This window comes from Perognathus longimembris, chromosome 7 (assembly GCF_023159225.1).
Source record: "Perognathus longimembris pacificus isolate PPM17 chromosome 7, ASM2315922v1, whole genome shotgun sequence".
Classification (NCBI taxonomy): domain Eukaryota; kingdom Metazoa; phylum Chordata; class Mammalia; order Rodentia; family Heteromyidae; genus Perognathus; species Perognathus longimembris.
The window spans coordinates 28382581-28402027 of NC_063167.1; the positions used below are offsets into that span (position 1 = coordinate 28382581).

Below are 19447 nucleotides of genomic sequence, written 5' to 3' on the forward strand. Positions count from 1 at the left end.
ATGCCCTCCTGGGCCCTCTTCATGGTCACCTCCTGCCTCCTCCCAGTCCCTCCAAACCTGGCACAAGTCACCAGCCAAGGTGAGGTATATAGAGGGGCCCAGGCATAGGGAACCCTAGGAGGGGATGGGAGCCCTGGGAAAGGATGCAAGGTAGAAGGTCCCACTAGTTCCCTACCTATAAACATGTCTGGGGGAGGGGGGAACCAAAGCCCAGCTCATCAGCTGTTTCTTAGATGTCTCCTTGCTGGCCTCGGATTCAGAGCCCCTGAACTGTTTCTCCCAAACATTTGAGGACCTCACTTGCTTCTGGGATGAGGAAGAGGCAGGACCCAGTGGGTCATATCAGCTGCTATACGCCTACCCAGGGTAGGTGCTGGGCTGTGCCCTACCTCCCCATATATCTGTCCCTGTACTTAGTGCATCCTATTTGTTTCCCTCTCTTTGGCCCTGTCAGGGGATGAGTAGACTACAGTAGGCCCTAAGTAACCACCTTATGCATGGCCCAGCACCACAGGAGCCTAATTCCACCTATCCCAGGAAGTGAGAAGAAAGTGGCAGTAATGGAAAGAGAAGCTGGGCATGGGCCCCACCTGGGTCCTCAGGGCTGAGCATGGTGGCTGTGTAGGTAGGACCTCTCCTTTGCCAACAGAGAGAAGCCCCGTGCCTGCCCTCTGACTTCTCAGAGTGTGCCCCACTTTGGGACCCGCCACGTGTGCCAGTTTCCAGCCCAGGATGAAGTACGCCTCTTCTTTCCACTGCACCTCTGGGTGAAGAATGTGCTCCTGAACCAGACTCTGATCCAACGAGTACTCTTTGTGGATAGTGTGGGTAAGGACATCTTGATCACTCTGTTCTCTGCCTGCCGTCTAGCTCCTAGAAGCAGACTTGTCTGGATAATGTGGACATTCCCCACTATCTAACCCCAGAGGCAGCTTGAGGTCCCTTTACCATTGGCTCCAACCTTAGCATCCAGAGCTAGAACTAACCTACAAATCACTTCACACCAGGAACGCCCTGCTCATCCCACCATACACATATTCATTTACTCATCCATTCAACAGCTATAGAACACCCATGCATGTCATGCCAGGCGCCACGTCAGGAGACAGCAATATAGAGAGGAAAAGTAGTCCCTGCTTTAAGGAGCAGGGAGACTGGCAAACCATTACATTATAGTGAAGTCACTCTTCTTGTGAAGAAGGGAAGAACAAGATAAGGAACCTTCCTTCCTACTCTGCCCTCATCTCGGAAGAGTGATGACCTGTGATCTTTTAAAATCAGAGCTGCTCCTAATTCCACCTCTGGCACCCCTTTCACAGTCCATGGGTTGAATGATGGTTGGTGGCACTCGCAGTTTTGATCTACCCTGTCTTGCCTTTAGGTCTACCGGCTCCCCCCCATGTCATCAAGGCCGTGGGTGGGAGTCAGCCAGGAGAACTTCAGATCCAGTGGGAAGTCCCAGTACCTGAAATCAGTGCTTTCCTGAGGCATGAACTCCGCTATGGCCCAGTGGATCCCAGGAACTCCACGGGCCCCACAGTTAATCAGCTGCTCTCCTCTGAAACCTGCTGCCCAACCCTGCAGAGGCCAAACCCCGCCGCTGCCCTACATCAGTCTCCATGTGCTCCGCCCACAGTAACACAACCCCGTGGACTAACCTCTCCAACTGGAGAAGTATTTCAATCTTCTTCTGTTCCTCCTCCTATCCCCTTCCCCCAACATTTCCCCAGGCAGGGACAGGTCATACTTTGGGAATTCTAGACTGGGGTTTGTCCTTGGTAGTTATTGTAGACTCTGATTTGCCTTTCAGGAGCCCTCTCTCTTTAGGTGGTATCTCACTTTGTATCATTTACATCCACAATACTGAGAGCTAACAGGCCTCCAGGTTAATGGGGATTTCTTTTAAGAAACCCCTGAATATCCCCTGAAGCCCACCAACCCAGTCCCCCTTCTGTGTGCTGTCCATCTCACCAGTAAGGAGCTAGCTCCAAACACACATGGCATAGAGCTTCAAGTATTCAGGGTGAAAGGTATCTTGGGTGAAAGGCAGACCTAGATTCTGATGCTGGGACTTGTATCCCCAGGATCCATCTTTGAAAGACAGGGATGGAAGTTGCCTCATCTCTGGGCTCCAGCCTGGCAAGTCCTATTGGCTCCAGTTGCGTAGCCAACCAGATGGGGTCTCCCTCCGTGGTTCCTGGGGATCCTGGTCTTTACCTGTGACTGTGGATCTTCCCCGGGATGCAGGTGGGTCAACAAAGAAATGGGAAAATAGCAAGGAGAATTTTTCCTTTTTTTTTTTTTGCGGGGGGGGCGGGCGGGGAGCTTGGGCTGACTGTGAAGGCTGTGGGAACCATGGTCCTGCCTGATGACCGCCAGCTTGCCATTGTATAGGGCAAACTCTTCTGAGGTGAGAGAAGAGAGAAAAGAAGCAGATGTTCTGTTGTATATGTAAAAATGATCTGGATACTCTATAGACTATCTACAGCTCTATAGACTGACTAGGCATGGCTCTAATAGGGCTTCATATTTTTACCTCAGTGACAATTGGGCTTCAATGCTTTACCTTGGACCTGACGAATGTTACCTGTCAGTGGCAGCAACACAACCATACTAGCTCCCAAGGCTTCTTCCACCACAGCAAGGCACGGTGCTGCCCTGCAGACAGGTAAGAGTTGAACTGAGTTTGTTGGTTAAGTGTGATGTCTTGGGAGAGATGCTAAAACCAGCAGAAAAAGGAAAAGATTTGCTCATGGTCCTCTTCACACTCCTGTTTTTGACTCCAAACCAGTGTCTGTGCTTTGTTCTCTACTCTCCCTCAAACAGATGTTTTGTATTCTCAACCTTTTCTTTCCATTCCTCCTGGGAATGCCTCAATCACATCACATCATTGTCACAGCCTACAGTCTCATTTACTTCAATTAATTCCCCATGCTTTGTACTTAAAGTGATTTTTGCAAAGCTCAAACATTGCTAGATCTGTGTAAAATTCATACTTGGTATGGCCTTCCACACTCAAGTATATACTACAACTTCCCATGGTCAAGAATGGTCTCTGATCTGTTGAATCTAGACAAAAATTAGCCTGGCCTTTTCCACCAAACTCCTCACTGACCTTTATTACTGAGTTTGACTTCTACTAAATATCACTAGATTGTGTCCATTGTTATCTAGCGCTGCCATTATGTTGGTCCAAGCCATCGCCATCTCTCACTCCACTACTGAAAAGAACCGATCTCTTCCAACCTGGAGACTGGAGAAATCTTTTAAAAGCACTAAACTGAACAAAACACTCTCAGCTTTAAAGAAATCTATCAAGGTCTTCTAAAGGTCTGAAGATCTACCTCCCACCTATGTGTTTCAGCTTCTGTGCTACACTGCCCTTTGCTCCCTCTGTTCCAGCACTGGCCTTATTGGTTCCCTTATATCTGCCATATTCTCTTCTGCATCCAAGTCTTAGCACGTACTATTTCTCCAGATCTCCAATCTTTACTTCTACTTACTCCTTAGGGAGCCCTCCCTGAACTTTCTTTTTAGATCCAATAGCACAACATTTTATGCTCTTGTTCTTTTCACAGTTTACAATTTAACATTTATGTTTCATGTGGTTATTTGGTTGACTAAAAAATTATCTCCCAGAACTCCAGTTGAGAAAAGCTGACCTTGACTATATATATGACCCAGGAGGACAAAGTTCATGTATGTTTTTACTCACAAATGTGCTCTCATCTATCTGAAACACACAGGTGCTTAGTTAAAAATTGCTGGGTGATATGGGTATGGTGGCACATGCCTATATTTCTAGCTTTCAGGAGGCAGGAGGGTTGTAAGGGAGGCTAAGGCAGAGGCCAGCCTATTGAAACATGTCTCAAAAAACAAAAAGGCTGGACATGTGGCTCAAGTGGTAGAGCATCAGCTATCAAACATGACCAAGGAGAGTGAATGTGAGGACCATAAACAAGTCCAGTATCAGCAAAATAAAACAGTTCAATGAATAATTTTAAAGGCACTCAATAATTATAATGTATTTCTCTTTGCTTCTATACATTTAAAAGTTACATAAGACTTACAGAAGCCAGAAGTGGTGGTACATGCCTGCAATCCCAGCAGGCCAAGAGGCAGGCCTGGGAATTGAAGACCAACTTCAGTTGGCCTACAAGGCAAGATCCTGTTGCCTAAAAAAGTACTAGAGAAGAAAAAGGTACCATCTGGACACTGGCGTTGCACACCTAGAATCCTAGCTAGGCGGGGGTGTGAGGATATTGGTTTGAAGCCAGCTCAGGAAGGAAAGTCCATTAAATTCTTATCTCCAGTTAACCAGCAAAAAGCTGGAAGTGGTTCAAATGGTAGAGTGCTAGCCTTGAGCAAATGGTTAAGGGACAATGCTCGGGCCGAGTTTAAGCAATACCAACAAACTCACACAGATGGATTACAGAATGTTGCAAGCCAACTTAACATTGAAATCCTGCTTAGCAGCACTATCTAGTCTATGTTGGTGTGAGCACTCTACAAGCAGCATGCCTGTGTAAAGTAGTGATGATGACTTGACTTGAGGGCAGGAGAGTGAAATAGTTGTTGTCATTACTACTTTGTTTCTACTGAAGTGATGGCTTCCTAGATTATGAAGTTGAATACAATTTCAGTTCTTTAATAAATGGATTTAATAGCCTGGTAAAAAAATAAAAGTTATATAAAATATTTAATTTTAAATAAAAATTGGGAGCCAAACACCAGTGGCTCACACCTATAATCCTAGCAACTCAGGAGGCTGAGATCTCAGAATTGTGGTTTGAAACAGCCCAGGCAGGAAAGTACATGAGATTCTTATCATTGATTAACCACCCAAAATCAGAAGTGGAGCTCTAGTAGTGGAGCACTAGCTTGAACACAATAGTTCAGGGACAGCCCTAGGCCTTGAGTTCAAGCTCCAGGACCAGTATACATGCACACAATTTTAAAAATTATATACTATGACCTGTACTAGGGAAAGGAAAGAAAAATGATGGAGGGTATAATAAATATGACAAGAAATGTACTCACTACCTTATTATGTAACTGTACTCCCTCTGTATATCACCTTGTCAATAAAATTTTAATTAAAACATTATCTACTAACACACACACATACATGATCATATTATATATAATCACATTACATGTATCACATTATATATATATATCACACTTTATATATACACATATAAGTATATGGTTTTATTTTTGTTTTTGTGGTACTAGGGATAGAACCCAGGGCCTCATAGATGCTAGGCAAGTGCTCTACCACTGAGCTACATGATTAGTCTTACATCATTTGTTAATTCAGTTTTTTTTGTTTTTGTTTTTGTTTTTCTTTTGGCCAGTCCTGGGCCTTAGACTCAGGGCCTGAGCACCGTCCCTGGCTTCTTCCCCCTCAAGACTAGCACTCTGCCACCTGAGCCACAGCGCCCCTTCTGGCCGTTTTCCATATATGTGGTGCTGGGGAATCGAACCGAGAGCTTCATGTGTAGGAGGCAAGCACTCTTGCCACTAGGCCATATTCCCAGCCCCTGTTAATTTAGTTTTTAACTAAGTCTTAGAACTCATTACAAAAAGATGTCATTCTTTTAAATAAACAGTACAGATTTCCACTGTGCAGAGGTACAGTCCAAGCATGGATTAAAGGGTGACAAAGCTGAAACCATCATTTCTCCTAGCAAAACCTGTTTTCCGTGTGTGTGTGTGTGTGTGTGTGTGTGTGTGTGAGTGTGTGAGTGTGTGTGTGTATGCACATGTGCCAGTATTGGAGCTTGAACTCAGAGCCTTGTGCTCTTGTTTGGCTTTTGCATTCAAGGATGGCACTCTATCCCTTGAACTATACCTGCAGCTTTATGTTAGTTAATTGGAGTTAAGAGTCTCTTGGATTTATCTACAGGCTTTGAACTACAGTCTTTGTTAACAGTTCCCTAACCTCAGCTCCTCAGCTTCTCCCACTAGCCCCAAGACCCACCCATACCTAACGAGCCACTCCTACTCACTACCTACCTACTTCCCCTTTACCCCCAGAGAGAGAAGCTGCCACCTGGATAAGGTGCAGGCGCCATGCAGCTCCCTCTCCTGTGGGAACTATGGCCCCACTAATAAACCTCCTTATGAACCTTCTTCTCCTGTCTGTGATTATCTCTGCATGGTCCTCTGGGATGGCCGGGACATATCCTTTCAGTCTTCAGATCTCAGCCTCCTGAGTAGCTCAGATGATAGGTGTGAGCCACTAGCACCGGCTTCTACTTTTCCTCTTCTTTGCCCTCTATTCTACCATGAACTCAGTTTCCACATAGAAGTCACACAGGATTTTTCCCATTCCTATGTCCTCTACATCCAACAGAAATGGATTGGCCACTCATACCTCTTCAATATCTCTTGAATCATTTTTCACTCTGGCTCACTTCCACCACCTATCTTCACTTGGCACATGGAAAACCACAACAATGACCTAATGGGGTGCTCTCTTTCTACCTACCCCTCAGAAATCCTTCCTACAAGCTGCAGCTAAGAGTGATCTTATGCAGTACATGGTAATTATGACACTTTTCTGTTTAAAATCCTTAAATGCCTCCACAATTGCCTCAAGATTGAGTTCAAACTCCTTGGAAAGGCCACAAAGCTGCCCGTGAGTGGGCTGAACCCTCACAGGCATTTTCATTAGGCCCTGTGTCATATTACAATATATCACTAAGTCCTGTATCCTAATATCATTCTGTACCATTTAGCATTTCCTCCAAAGCACTGCATGAATGTGCACGCACACACACACACACACACACACACACACACACACACAGACACTCTTATGTGAGCATTAGCATGTGCCTGAGATGCTCAGCTGTACCCTTTACCTAGCCTACTTCTAGCCCAGGTCTCAATCTAAACCTTAGGCACAAAGCATTCCCTGTCTCTGCAATCAAGGTTAGACATCCCTCTGTTCCTCTGTGATGCTCCTAGGTCAGCCTGTCCATATTACAGAAAATACCTGTTTTCTGTTTCTCCCATATGTACTCAGAAGGCCTAGCACAATGCCTGGCACCTGAGTACCAATTGTTTGGTGAGTAAATGAGTAAACATATAAATATATACATAGTGTTTTATAGATGACATAATTTGTCATCAAGAAGCAGACATGATTCACTTGCTCAATAAACATATTATTGAGGTGACTTTATGCCAGGCATTGGGAATAGAGTGACAAAATAAAAAAATATTCTGGGGCTGGGGATGTAGCTCAATGAAAGATACAGTGCTTGCCTAATATATATGAGGCTCTGGGTTTGATCCCAATAACAACAACAACAAAAAGTAGGGAAAGGATCCAGCATTGATAGGGCTTATATTTTAGTGGGGAGTAGGAGACAGAACAAGGAAAAAAAGTTACAAAGATAAAGCAACAAGGTTATATGATAAAGACTAAGCAAAGGAAGCATTACTTTAGACAGAGTACTCAAAAAAGCCTCACCAAGGAGGTAATAGGTTAGCTGAGATACAAGATACAAAAGGGAGAAATGCAGGGCAAAGACTAAACATAAAGACAGGACATGTGGCATATTTGTGGTAGAAGCAGAAGGCCCATGTAGATGAAGGGTAAAATCACAGGAAAAAAAGAACAGTGAAGGAAGGAGGAACCAAATTATATAGAGTTTATGGACATACCATTTAGCTTGGGGTTTTTTTTTTGTGTTTTTTTTTTTTCCCCAGTCCTGAGGCCTGAGTGTTGTCCCTGAGCTTCTTTTACTCAAGGCTAGCACTCACTTGAGTCACAGTGCCACTTCCAGCTTTTTAAAGTAGTTTATTGGAGATAGTCTCATGGACTTTCCTGCCTGGGCTGGCTTTGAACCTCAATCCTCAGATCTTAGCCTCCTGAGAAGGAAGGATTACAGGCGTGAGTCAGCAGCATCCAGTTTATCTTGGATTTTATGCCAAGTGGGATGAGACGCCATTGGCCGTTGAAGGATTTTAGGAGGAAGAATAAGTGGGAGCCCTTGAATCACACCTGTAAACTATCTGTCAGGCCTGGGGCTTGAATTTGAGCTTTTTTTGCTTAAGGCTAGCATTCTACCACTTGAGCCACAGTGCCACTTCTGGCTTTTTCTGTGTCTGTGGTACTGAGGAATCAAACCCAATATTTTATGCATGCTAGGCAAGCACTCTACCACTAAGCCACATTCCTAGTTCTAAAAAAATTTTTAATGAAAAAAGATATATCTCAGAGCTAGGGACATAGTTCAGTGGCAGAAAGTTGCCTAAGAAAGCAGGAGACACTGGGATCAACCTTCAGCACAAAAACAAACAAAAAATCCAGGTGGAGTCCCAGCACTCAGAAATAGTTGAAGCAGGAAAATCATGGGTTTAAGGCCAGCCTGAACATGATAGCAAGACCCTGTCTCAAAAAAAAAAAAAAAAAAAAAAAGAAACTAAAAGGAGGGTGTTTCTCTGTAAAATCATAAATAAAATTAGAAGGCTTTAATCTAGTGTTTTCATCTTATGTGACAATGATAAAAATAAATAGATTTATGATATATTCTGAACATTGTCAGATTGATATCATTAGAAGCAAATTCTAGGGTTGGGAATATGGCCTAGTGGCAAGAGTGCTTGCCTCGTATACATGAGGCCCTGGGTTCGATTCCTCAGCACCACGTATACAGAAAATGGCCAGAAGTGGCGCTGTGGCTCAAGTGCTAGCCTTGAGCAAAAAAGAAGCCAGGGACAGTGCTCAGGCCCTGAGTTCACGGCCTAGGACTGGCCAAAAAAAAAAAAAAAAAAGAAGCAAATTCTAGTAGCCATGTGGAGGAAAAAAATGAAAGCAGTGGTGGAAATAGAGGCAAAAAGCCATCTAAGAAGCTGTTGTAATAGCTGTTGTCATAATCTAATGTAAAATAGCCAATGGAAGGGTAACTATATGAAAATAATTGTTGTTGGCTGTGGTGGCCATGGGGTTTGAACTCTGGGCCTGGGAGCTGTCCCTGAGGTCTTCAGCTCAAGGCTAGTGCCCAACCACAGCACCACTTCCCATTTTCTGGAGATTAATTGGAAATAAGAGTCTCATGGACTTTCCTGCCTCAGCTGGCTTTGAACTGTAATCCTCAGATCTCAGCCTCCTGATTAGCTAGGACTACAGGCAGGAGCCACCAGCACCTGCCTAAGAACAGTTTTAAAATACAAAGATGTTTCCCTCTAGAAAGATAAAAGATCTTTCCTCTTTGAAGAAGTCCTGTGAGATAGGTATCAGCCCATTTTACGAACAGGAAGAAACTAGGGCTGGGAATATGGCCTAGTGGTAAAGTGCTCGCCTCGTTTACATGAAGCCCTGGGTTTGATTCCTCAGCACCACATATATAGAAAAAGCTGGAAGTGGTGCTGTGGCTCAAGTGGTAGAGTGCTAGCCTTGAGCAGAAAGAAGCCAAGGACAGTGCTCAGGCCCTGAGTTCAAGCCCCAGGACTGGCAAGAAAAAAAAAAAAAACAGGAAGAAACTAGAGTGGAGTTTTGTGTTTGTTTTTGTTTGGGGTGTATGAGGAGGCAATCCTGGGTTTTTAACTCAGGGCCTTGTGCTTGCTATGCACAGCAAATAATTTGCCCAAAGTTATAGACTGGTGAGCCAAGACCTGAATTCTACAAAAGGTGCTATTTTCAAATATCATACAAGCTCAAGGGGAAGAGAGAGGCAGGGCCTGCTGGTGTAAAGACGAGGTCCATCCAGGGAGGAGTTAGATTTGCCATCCATACGGGCCATGGTTTCTGTGAGATGGGGAGGACAGCCATGATTCTCTTGGACAGGCCTGCTGCAATCACCATATTGGGCTATTTCTTAGGGACCCTGTCTGGGAGAAGTGTGAAGAGAAGGAAGAACCAGATCCAGGATTCCAGCTTCCTCAGTTCTCTCGCTGCCACTTCAGGTCACGAAATGACAGCATTATTCACATGCTTGTAGAGGTGACCACCAGCCAGGGTGCTGTTCACAGCTACCTAGGATCCCCTTTCTGGATCCACCAGGCTGGTAAGATCTTCCCTGTTCCTCCCACACGTTTCTCACTACCTAACTCTAACCCTCTGCCCCCTGGCCCTGGTGGCATGCCTCATAACTCAGTCCCTGCTGAAATCCCTGTAGTACTCCTCCCCACCCCAAGCTTGCATTGGAAGGAGGTCTCCAGTGGGCAGCTGGAATTGGAATGGCAGCACCCATCATCCTGGGCAGCTCAAGAGACCTGCTATCAGCTTCGATACACAGGAGAAGGCCATCAGAACTGGAAGGTACAACCAAGTAACAAATGTCCACAGACTACTTCGCGTATCCTTCCTAAGGTCTACCATGTCTATACTGTGTTCCTATAGCTATGGCCCGGCTTGTACATCTGTGTTTATCTGATTCAGCTGTAACTGCTCTTGGGAACTGCTGGTTCCCCTGGCCTAACTAATATACTGAAAAGAAGTTAAGAAACAGGCAAATTACCTCAACTTTCAAAGTCCCTACTTCCTTGTTGGTGAAATGTGAATAAAGCTATCTACTATATAGAGTTAGAAAATAAGTAAGTACCTAGCATAGTGCTTGGCATATAGATGGTGTTCCATATACACTAATGTTATTTTTCTGCCCTATTTTATTCTCCTCTGGCACATGTATGTGCGTCTTACCAGACAGCTGTACCTAAAACAACCACTTTATCTCACACAGTTCAGATTCACTGTATTCAAAACTAATCTGCCTCCTCTAATGTACTTTTACCGAGGTTTACCTCACACACAATGAAGTATACAAACCTTCAATATTGAATTGTTTTACATATACACAGCCATATATCCATTACCAAGACCAAGATACAAACTATTTCTAGTATTGTGTAAACGACTTTTGTCCCCTAGTCACCTTAGCACCAAAGAGTAATTGCTATCTGACATGACCATTAATTGGTTTGGCTGTAAACTTTTTTTCTTTCTTGAGAGAGTTTCACTTTGTAGCCTAGTCTAGCCCAGAACTCAGGATTATCTCACCTCAGCATCCTGAGTGCTGGGACTACAGGTAGAGCCCACTAAACCCAGTAACTGTTCAACTTTACAAACTAGAACCATACAACACTTCTTCAAGCTTACTCCTGTTTCCTGTCTCTGAAATTGCCACCACTGATTCAGTAATGAAGCCGGGAATCATACAATCTTTTCCTTTCTCTTTTCCCTTTCCTTCCTTCCTATTTATCAACAAGTAAATTAAGGGGCTGGGAATGTGGCTTAGTGGTAGAGTGCTTGCCTACCATGCATGAAGCCCTGGGTTCGATTTCTCAGTACCACATAAACCGAAAAAGCCAGAAGTGGGGCTGTGGTTCAAGTGGTAGAAGCACTAGCCTTGAGCACAGAGAGGCTCAGGGACAAAGCCCAAGCACTGAGTTCAAGCCCCAGGACTGGAACAACAACAACAAAAAAGTTAAATTAAATAGCATCCTAACTCTTCAAGTCCTTACTAGTACTACGTTAGCTTTCTCTTTGACCATCCAGCTTTCCCACCTGTGGCCATAGCACACCCAACTATCCTTTGATCCCCAATCAAGCAGCTCAGGCAGCATTAGACGTTTCTTTGGGTTGCCATGGTACTTTGTACTAATTAGTTGTTGTGATTCTTTGTTTGATTGTCTCATTAGCTATGTGAGAGAGTGAGTCATTTATCTTTGTCTCCAGTGCCAAGCACAATGTTTGCATATTGTCGGTAATTTATAACTTCCTAAATCATTAAGTTAATAGTCTTACACTTGGGTGTGAAGCCCAAGCACCTAGCACACACAGATCTAGCATCTTCTAGGACATGTTAATATTCTTGTCACCGTCTGTGTGGTTCTGGATATCTGGGTGTGCCACAGGGTGGTCAGCGCCCCATCAGGGCTGCATCTCCTAGTCAGAGATCTCAGTAGTGTGGGGAGGGAATCCTAACGTGTCCAGATGCGCGGGGCTGAGAAGGTGAGGTCTGAGTGCGGTGTGTGTGCTCTGGTGCGCTTCTCCAGCAACATGGGAGAGCTCAGGGCTCTCCATTCAGCGCGCTATGGGGAGGAAGAGTGTTTTGCAAGCGGCCGGCCCTTGGTGGAGATTCCAGCCTTCCGCGGGGCGGGGGGTGGGGGGGGTTGACTGGTGGCATTTTGGTCGTAGCAGTGCTGAGCCTTTGATGCCGGGAGCCTGGCCCATTGCTGGCTTCTCCGCGCAGGTGCTGGAGCCGCCTCTGGGTGCCCGGGGCGGAAGCCTGGAGCTACGACCTCGGTCCCGCTACAGCTTACAGCTGCGCGCTCGGCTCCACGGTCCCACCTATCGGGGCCCGTGGAGCGCCTGGTCGGCCCCTGCGAGCGTGGAGACGGCCTCGGAGAGCGGTGAGGCCGGGCAGGCGGGGCGCACCGAGCGCAGCTCCCCGGGTGGCCGGGGCAGGACGGGGCGGGGCCTGAGGGGAGTGGGCCCAGGTCCAACGCTTTTTGTCCCCTAGCCTGGATCTCCTTGGTGACGGCTCTGCTCCTGGTGCTGGGCCTCAGTGCCCTCCTGGGCCTGCTGCTGCTGAGGTGGCAGTTTCCTGTGCACTACAGGTACCACCCCTGCCAAGAGGGAGAAGGGGAGCGGGCCCGGCGTGGCCAGCGGGCCCCCGAGGTTCGTTTAGAAGCTGCATCCTTGGGTCACTGGATGCCACCCCAAGTCTACACCTGCCTATAACTTCAGCTGTTTCCTGCACGCTCCCAGAGTCGAACATGCCCACTCTACCAGACACTTCAGGCAGCCCCTTCTCACTGCCCATGTCAGTGATCTGGCTAGCCCTTCATCCTGGGCTCAAACCAGGACACTTTAGTGCCTCCCTCTTCACCCCAGTTTATCCAGTAGGCCATCACATCAGGTCTGGTCATTTCACCTCTGAACCATCCTTCAAACAATGACTCCCTTTCTCCAGCCATGACATGCGACTGGACTCACTGAAACAGGGCCTCTCCTCTCTCCCAGTTAGCCTCACAAAGCCACCAGAAAAACCTTTCCAAAAGGCACCTGTGAGCCTGTCATTCTCCTTCAATCCCTTCAGTAGCTCCCCAGGATAAAGGCCAGACCACGGAGCCTTGCATGCCCCTCTTCTATCCCCTGTATCAGCCTGGCTAAACTGTTGGGTGATTTTCTCCACAGCCTTTTATTTTATTTTTTTTTAACTTCTCAGCGTCTTTGCACAGAATGTCCTCTGTGCCTAGATTATTCTCCTGGCTAAGGAATACATATTCATCTATAAATAACTTTCTTCATTTACTCTTAAGAAAAACTCTTCCTGACCTGCCTTCATTGGCTGCTCTTCTGTGTTCTATGATCGTTTTATTGTATTTGTTTTTCTTTCTTTTTTTTTTCTAGAAAATGAACTCGGGGCTCATGCGTAATGTTAAGGACACACTCCTCCACTGAATCACCCCCATCTCCTTGGCCTTGCATGTACTTCTTTATGTCTTCTCCATTATACCTTACTTGGTAATTTTTAAATCCTCAGCACAGAGCCTGCCAAGCAGCAGGCCCTTAAATAAATGTTAGTAATGAGTAACTCACTCTTGTGAGGGCTGAGGAGAAATGTCACTGGAAATTATAAGCATGAAGGGTAGAATCCATACCACCTCAGTGCTCAAACTGGTATTGGCTGCTGATTATTGAATACTCAGAAGTGAAATAGCATTGTGTTTTCATAGTCCTAGGCTGGATCAGGGACCCCTCTTGTGGACTCACAGCTGCCTTTGAACATGTTTCTCTTGGAACTTTTAATCTGCCTGTGTGTATGCACACCCTGGAATGAAGCCTTATGCAGAGAGCCAGATCCAACAAAAATGTTGGGGGGAAGGTGCTGCTGAACCAGGAATACTTGATTTCTTTTCCATGATTAGGTAATAATTTACCTTACTTGCCCTGAGGACATAGACATAAGGTGATGGAAGAAGCCAGAAATGTCCAGCTAGAAGTCCTTCCATGTAGAACTATGAGGTTAAACAACTGGAGGGTTCCCCAATTCATCTTAGACTGTACTCCCAGACCAATGACCCTGTGTGGTGATTTTTTCTTCTTCTGGTACTGGGGCTTGAACTCAAGATATTAAGCTCTCATTCAGCTTTCTAGCTCGGTGCTGGTGCTCTAACATGTGAGCCACACCTCCAGTCTAGCATTTTGCTAGTTTATTGGAGACAGAGTCTCATAGATTTTTCTGTCCAGGCTAGCTTTGAACTGAAATCCTCCAGGTCTCATTCTTCTGACTAGCAAGGAGTAGAAGCATGAGCCACTGATGCCCAGCTCTGTGCAGTAATTTAATAAGAAGCACCACTAGTTTTCTGCATCCATTCAATTCATTTCTTTTTTCGTTTCTTTTCTTTTTTTTTGCCAGTCCTGGGGCTTAGACTTAGGGCCTGAGCACTGTCCCTGGCTTCTTTTTGCTCAAGGCTAGCACTCTACCACCTGAGCCACAGCGCCACTTCTGGTTTTTCTTATTTATGTGGTGTTGAGGAATCAAACCCAGGGCTTCATGTACGCAAGGCCAGCACTCTACCACTAGGCCATATTCCCAGCCCCATTCAAGTCATTTCTAAAGCACTTACTATGGGCCAGATGCTGAAGATACAGGAGTGAAAACTGCACAAACTCTGCTCCCAAGGGGTTTGATCTAGACATATATCATATATTTATATATATACACTCATACACATATATATTGTATTGATATACAATAACTATAAAACAAGCCAAGTGCTATAAAGAAAAGGAAAGGCAACCAGGCATGGTGGTATCTGGAATACCAACACTCCAGACACTCAGAAAGATCCTGAGTTTGAGGACAGTCTAGTCAATTATACGGAGACCCTGTCTTAAGAAAACAACCACCATAAAAAGAACAGAAGGGAAGGAAGAAAAATAAAGCAGAGCATGAAATAGTGAGAAGGAAGGAAATGTTACTATTAATTAGTGAAGAAGGCATTGCCCATCAGGATCACATGAGAGCAGAGATGTAAATGAAGTGTCCACCAAGTGTTTCCGGAGAGAGAAGATCAAGTGCAAAGGTCCTAAAGCAGGACTGTTTGAGGAAGTTCTGCAATACTCTGCACTATTCTTTCTGAAGCTGCTCACCAGGGACCATCTCCCTCTCCCACCTGAGGTTTCCCTTATCTTGCTTTACACTCCCGTCTCTCCAAGCTGTCCTCCTCCACCACCTCATTGCCTACTACACTGTGCTGCTCCAGTGTTCTCTTCATCCCTCCCAATTCATTCCTGCAATCCAGACTCCACTTCTTCCTTCACCCCTAGGCGAATGAGGCATGCCCTGTGGCCCTCACTTCCAGACCTGCACCGTGTCCTCGGCCAGTACCTGAGAGATACTGCAGCCCTCAGTCCAGTGAGTACATGCTCTCTCCTACTTTCTCCTCTCCTCACCACCCATGACCACCCAATGCAACTTGTTCAAGGGTCTTGCCTAGCAGTGTGCCGCCCTCAGGCACTACCCCTAGCCCAATTTTCCTTCTACTACAGTCCAGCCCCCCAGAAGCTGCTCTAATCCAGCTCCTTTTGTTCATTTCTCTTAGCCCAAGGCTACAGTCACAGATAGCTATGAAGACACGGAACCCAGCCTCCTAGAAATCGTACCCAAGTCCTCAGAGAAGACTCCCTTGCCTTTGTGTTCCTCCCAGGCTCAGGTGGACTACCGAGGCCTCCAGCCTTCTTGCCTGGAGACCATGGCTCAATCCGGATCCTGCTGCACCACCCACATTGCCAACCATTCCTACCTACCACTAAGCTGCTGGCAGCAGCCCTAAAGGCAGGCCCCTCACTTCCAGTTCCCTGGACAGATATAAAACTCTGCAAACCTTCTCACCCTGCTCCCAAGGCCTCAGACGTCACATCCATTCCTGTCTCCTGGCTTCCTTGGGCTTCACCACACTGATCTTTCTATCCTATTCCTGACAAAACAAGGCCCTATTATAAAAGGTGGTTAAAACCACTTCTGCTGAAAAACACTGATTCCTTGCTTGGACCTACACATTACTTCAAGGCAGGATAGAAGCTAGACATCCCCACCTATGTGTCTGTGTCCTTTGCTCTGAACTATTCTCTCCCGCAGTCACCTTACAACTATCTTGGGAGCTATTAAGAAGGAACAACCCCAACCCACTGAACAACCCACTAGGCATTATTACTCTTACTGTAATAAAATCCAATCTGATAAATGGTGACTGTCCCACCACCTCTGACCTAGGACTGGGACTCTGACTCATTCCTCTGATCTAAGACTGAGACTGCTTAAACCTACCTTTCACCCCCTGCTCCCAAATTTTTGTCTATTTAACCCTTTAGCTCATGTCTATAGCACAAAGACTGCTGGCTGAAATGCTCTCTTTGTATGACATGTCAATGCCATTGTAATAAAATTCCTTTCTCTACCCTTCACCATGTCTCTTTATTTAGCATACAGAGGAAAGTGGCTAGACCTGACACATGGAATCCCAGGAGTTCAGGCCTAACATCTAAAACATCAGTTCCATTTTCTCCACCAGCAGCTTCATTTAACTAAGTCCCTCTGCCTTTTTCCCCCCTTACTTCTCTTTCCTCTCGAATGTCGAACTCCTCAAAAAGAAGACTTGTTTCCCTGCTACTTTTTAGAGTACTTCAAAAATTGTTCCCCTACCACTGCTTAGTGAAACAACTCAGGCAAAGTTCACTTCAAATCTTTTTTTTTTTTTCTGTCAGTTAGAGGGCTTGAACTCAGGGCCTGAAGGTTGTCCCTAAGCTTTTTCACTCAAGACAAGCACTCTACCACTTTGAGCCACAGCACCATTTCCAGTTTTCTAGGGGTTAATTGAAAAGAGTCTCACTCATTTTCCTGCCCCTGCTGGTTTTGAACCTTGATCCTCAAGAAGTAGGGTGGATAAAATTAAGGTCAGATCTATATTTAACTCCAGTCTCTACACTTGCTAACTGCAACCCTAGGTAAATAATTGTCTCTGGACTTCATTTTTCACATGGATAAAGAAGGGATAATAAAAGCACCCCTACAGAGTTGTGAAAATAATTGAGGTCATATAAGTAAAGGGCAGTACCTATCTATAATAAACGCTTAATATATCTGAAGTACTGTTGTAACTATTTCTTCTTCATCTCTTTTCTGATATTTCTTTCATTCTTCTATTCCTTAATTATTATAGACTCTCAAGATTGCATTCTGCCAGGCACTAGTGGCTCATACCTGCAATCCTGTCTATTCAGGATGCTGAGATCTGAGGATATCACTCAAAGCCAGCCTGGGCAGGAAAGTCTGTGAGACTCTTACCTCCAATAAACTACTCAGAAAAAGCCAGAGGTGGATCTGTGGCTTTAGTGATAGAGTGCTAGCCTTGAACAAAAGAAGCTCAGGGACAGTGCCCAGGCCCTGAGTTCAAGCCCCTGGACTAGTAAAAAGAAAAGATGGAATTTTCTGTTGTTGTTGTTGTTTGGGTAGTGCTTGGAATTGGACCTAGGACCTTGCACAGACTAGGTACATAGGCACATGCTTGACCACTGAGCTACATTCCCAGTTCTTTTGTTTATCCTTCAAGACAAAAATCTTACTACATAGCCCAGGCTAACCTTGAACTCTAGATCCTCCTGATTTGGCCTCCTATATACTAAGATTACAGGAATGTGCCACCCCACCTGGCAAGACTCCATTCTTAATCTCCAGTTCTAAGTTTCGCTGCCTTTACAGTATGTTGACCATTCCAAAGTTCTTAGCTCCAGCCCAGACTTCTACACCTGTGATGCTTTGTGCAAGTAGCTGTTTACATGTCTGTTTCTGGCTACTTGTTTCTTGAGGGCAAGGGCCATGACTTGCTTTTCCCACAGTTAGAATATTGCTTGGAGCTTGATAATAGGCCTTCAACAATTTTTTTTCTCTCTTTCTTTTCTTTTTCTTTCTTTCCTTATTTATTGCCAATACTGAGGCTTAAATGCAGGGGCTTGCACTCTAACTTGGCTTTTTCAATCAAAGCCTGGTATTCTACCACAGGAGCTACACCTGTACTTCTGGCTTTTTGTGGTTACCTAGAGATAACCATTTCATGAAGCTTTCTGCCCAGGCTGGCTTCATATCACAACCTTCAGATCTCAGCCTCCTAAGTGCAGGTGTAAGCCACCAGTACCCAATCAGGAAAAAAAAATGTTTACTAAATTAGGGATTCCCCTAGCAAACTCAGATTCTCAAACAAACTTTTTTTGTTTATTTGTTTTGTTTTGTTTCCAGCTACAAATATATCCGCTGTGTTATTCAGGATCTTTGCAGAAGCAGACGGCATACTACTGGGTCATGTGATTCCTTTAATACAGGATACATTTCCAAATGTGAGGACAGGATTTAGGAAAACCATCAAGAAATAGTGAAGTATCCCAGGGATAAGAGCTGGCATCAATCATAGACATCAAGGGGTCAGGAGTTACCCCTTGTGACTACGATACCTAGAGAAAATAACTGACATTTGTAGGCTTTGGTAGGAGGACGCAGCCAGCCTCTGGAGACATGCAAGGAGGAAGTCAGGGGAATAACAGCTCAAGTTCATGCTCCTCAGGAGTCAGAGCATTCAACATGGCTGGAGGAATGCATTATGGATATGCTCTAGCCATTTATTTTCCCCAACCAGACCCTCTCCATCCTTCTCCGTTTTAATTTGTGCTCAGCAAAGCTGATTCATGTGGCTTGTAGAGGTAGATGATTTCCCTGGGCTCTGGTTTCTGTTTACATGTTTAATTATGTCCCCGTCAAAATTTGTATATTGAAGCCTCAACCTCCAGTACCTCAGATGGGACCTTATCTGGAAATGGAGTCATTTTGTATACAATTACTTAAGATGTGATCATTAGCCCTAGTCCAATACGATTTGTATTCTTTAAAAAAATAAAAAGGAAAACTTGTAATCCTAGCTATTTGAGAGAGGTGAAGATCAGAAATGCAATTGAGACCAGCCTAGGGGAAAGAGAGTTAAGAAAGACTCCATCTCAATAGCAAGCGGGGCTTAATGGTTTATGCCTATAAGCATACTTATAGAGGATTAATAGGATCAGTCCAAGGCTGCCTCCAGGGAGACAAAATCAGGACTCAATTAAAAAACAAAACGGGATAAAAGTGTGGCTCAAGTGGTAGAGTGCTTACATAGCAAAGTTAAGACTGAGTTCAAACCATAATGCCCCCTTTTCAAAAAAAAGAAAATTTGGGGGCTGGGGATATAGCCTAGTGGCAAGAGTGCCTGCCTCGGATACCTGAGGCCCTAGGTTCGATTCCCCAGCACCACATATACAGAAAACGGCCAGAAGCGGCGCTGTGGCTCAAGTTGCAGAGTGCTAGCCTTGAGCGGGAAGAAGCCAGGGACAGTGCTCAGGCCCTGAGTCCAAGGCCCAGGACTGGCCAAAAAAAAAAAAAAAAAAAAAAGAAAA

At 45.2% G+C, this 19447-nt stretch overlaps 1 protein-coding gene across 2 annotated transcripts; it reads left to right on the forward strand.

The window, feature by feature from the left end:
• Positions 1-15804, forward strand: Mpl (MPL proto-oncogene, thrombopoietin receptor). 2 transcript variants are annotated; one of them, XM_048351075.1, is made up of 12 exons: positions 1-79; positions 234-366; positions 650-828; positions 1382-1674; positions 2085-2247; positions 2542-2668; positions 9841-10025; positions 10137-10279; positions 12213-12372; positions 12483-12579; positions 15299-15386; positions 15574-15804. In XM_048351075.1, exons 1-12 carry the CDS (start codon positions 1-3, stop codon positions 15802-15804), a joined length of 1878 nt encoding a protein of 625 aa, XP_048207032.1. The 2 variants fall into 2 exon arrangements, with proteins under 2 accessions (XP_048207032.1, XP_048207033.1); XM_048351076.1 differs by having other exon boundaries at positions 650-824; positions 1549-1674.
• The last annotated feature ends 3643 nt before the right edge of the window (positions 15805-19447 follow it).

Bases quoted from the DNA above. Each gene is read 5' to 3' on its own strand.
- Mpl (XM_048351075.1), top strand. From the start codon at position 1: ATGCCCTCCTGGGCCCTCTTCATGGTCACCTCCTGCCTCCTCCCAGTC. The intron at 10,026-10,136 runs GTAAGATCTTCC...AAATCCCTGTAG, and splicing joins TTTCTGGATCCACCAGGCTG to TACTCCTCCCCACCCCAAGC. The intron at 12,580-15,298 runs GTACCACCCCTG...CTTCACCCCTAG, and splicing joins CAGTTTCCTGTGCACTACAG to GCGAATGAGGCATGCCCTGT.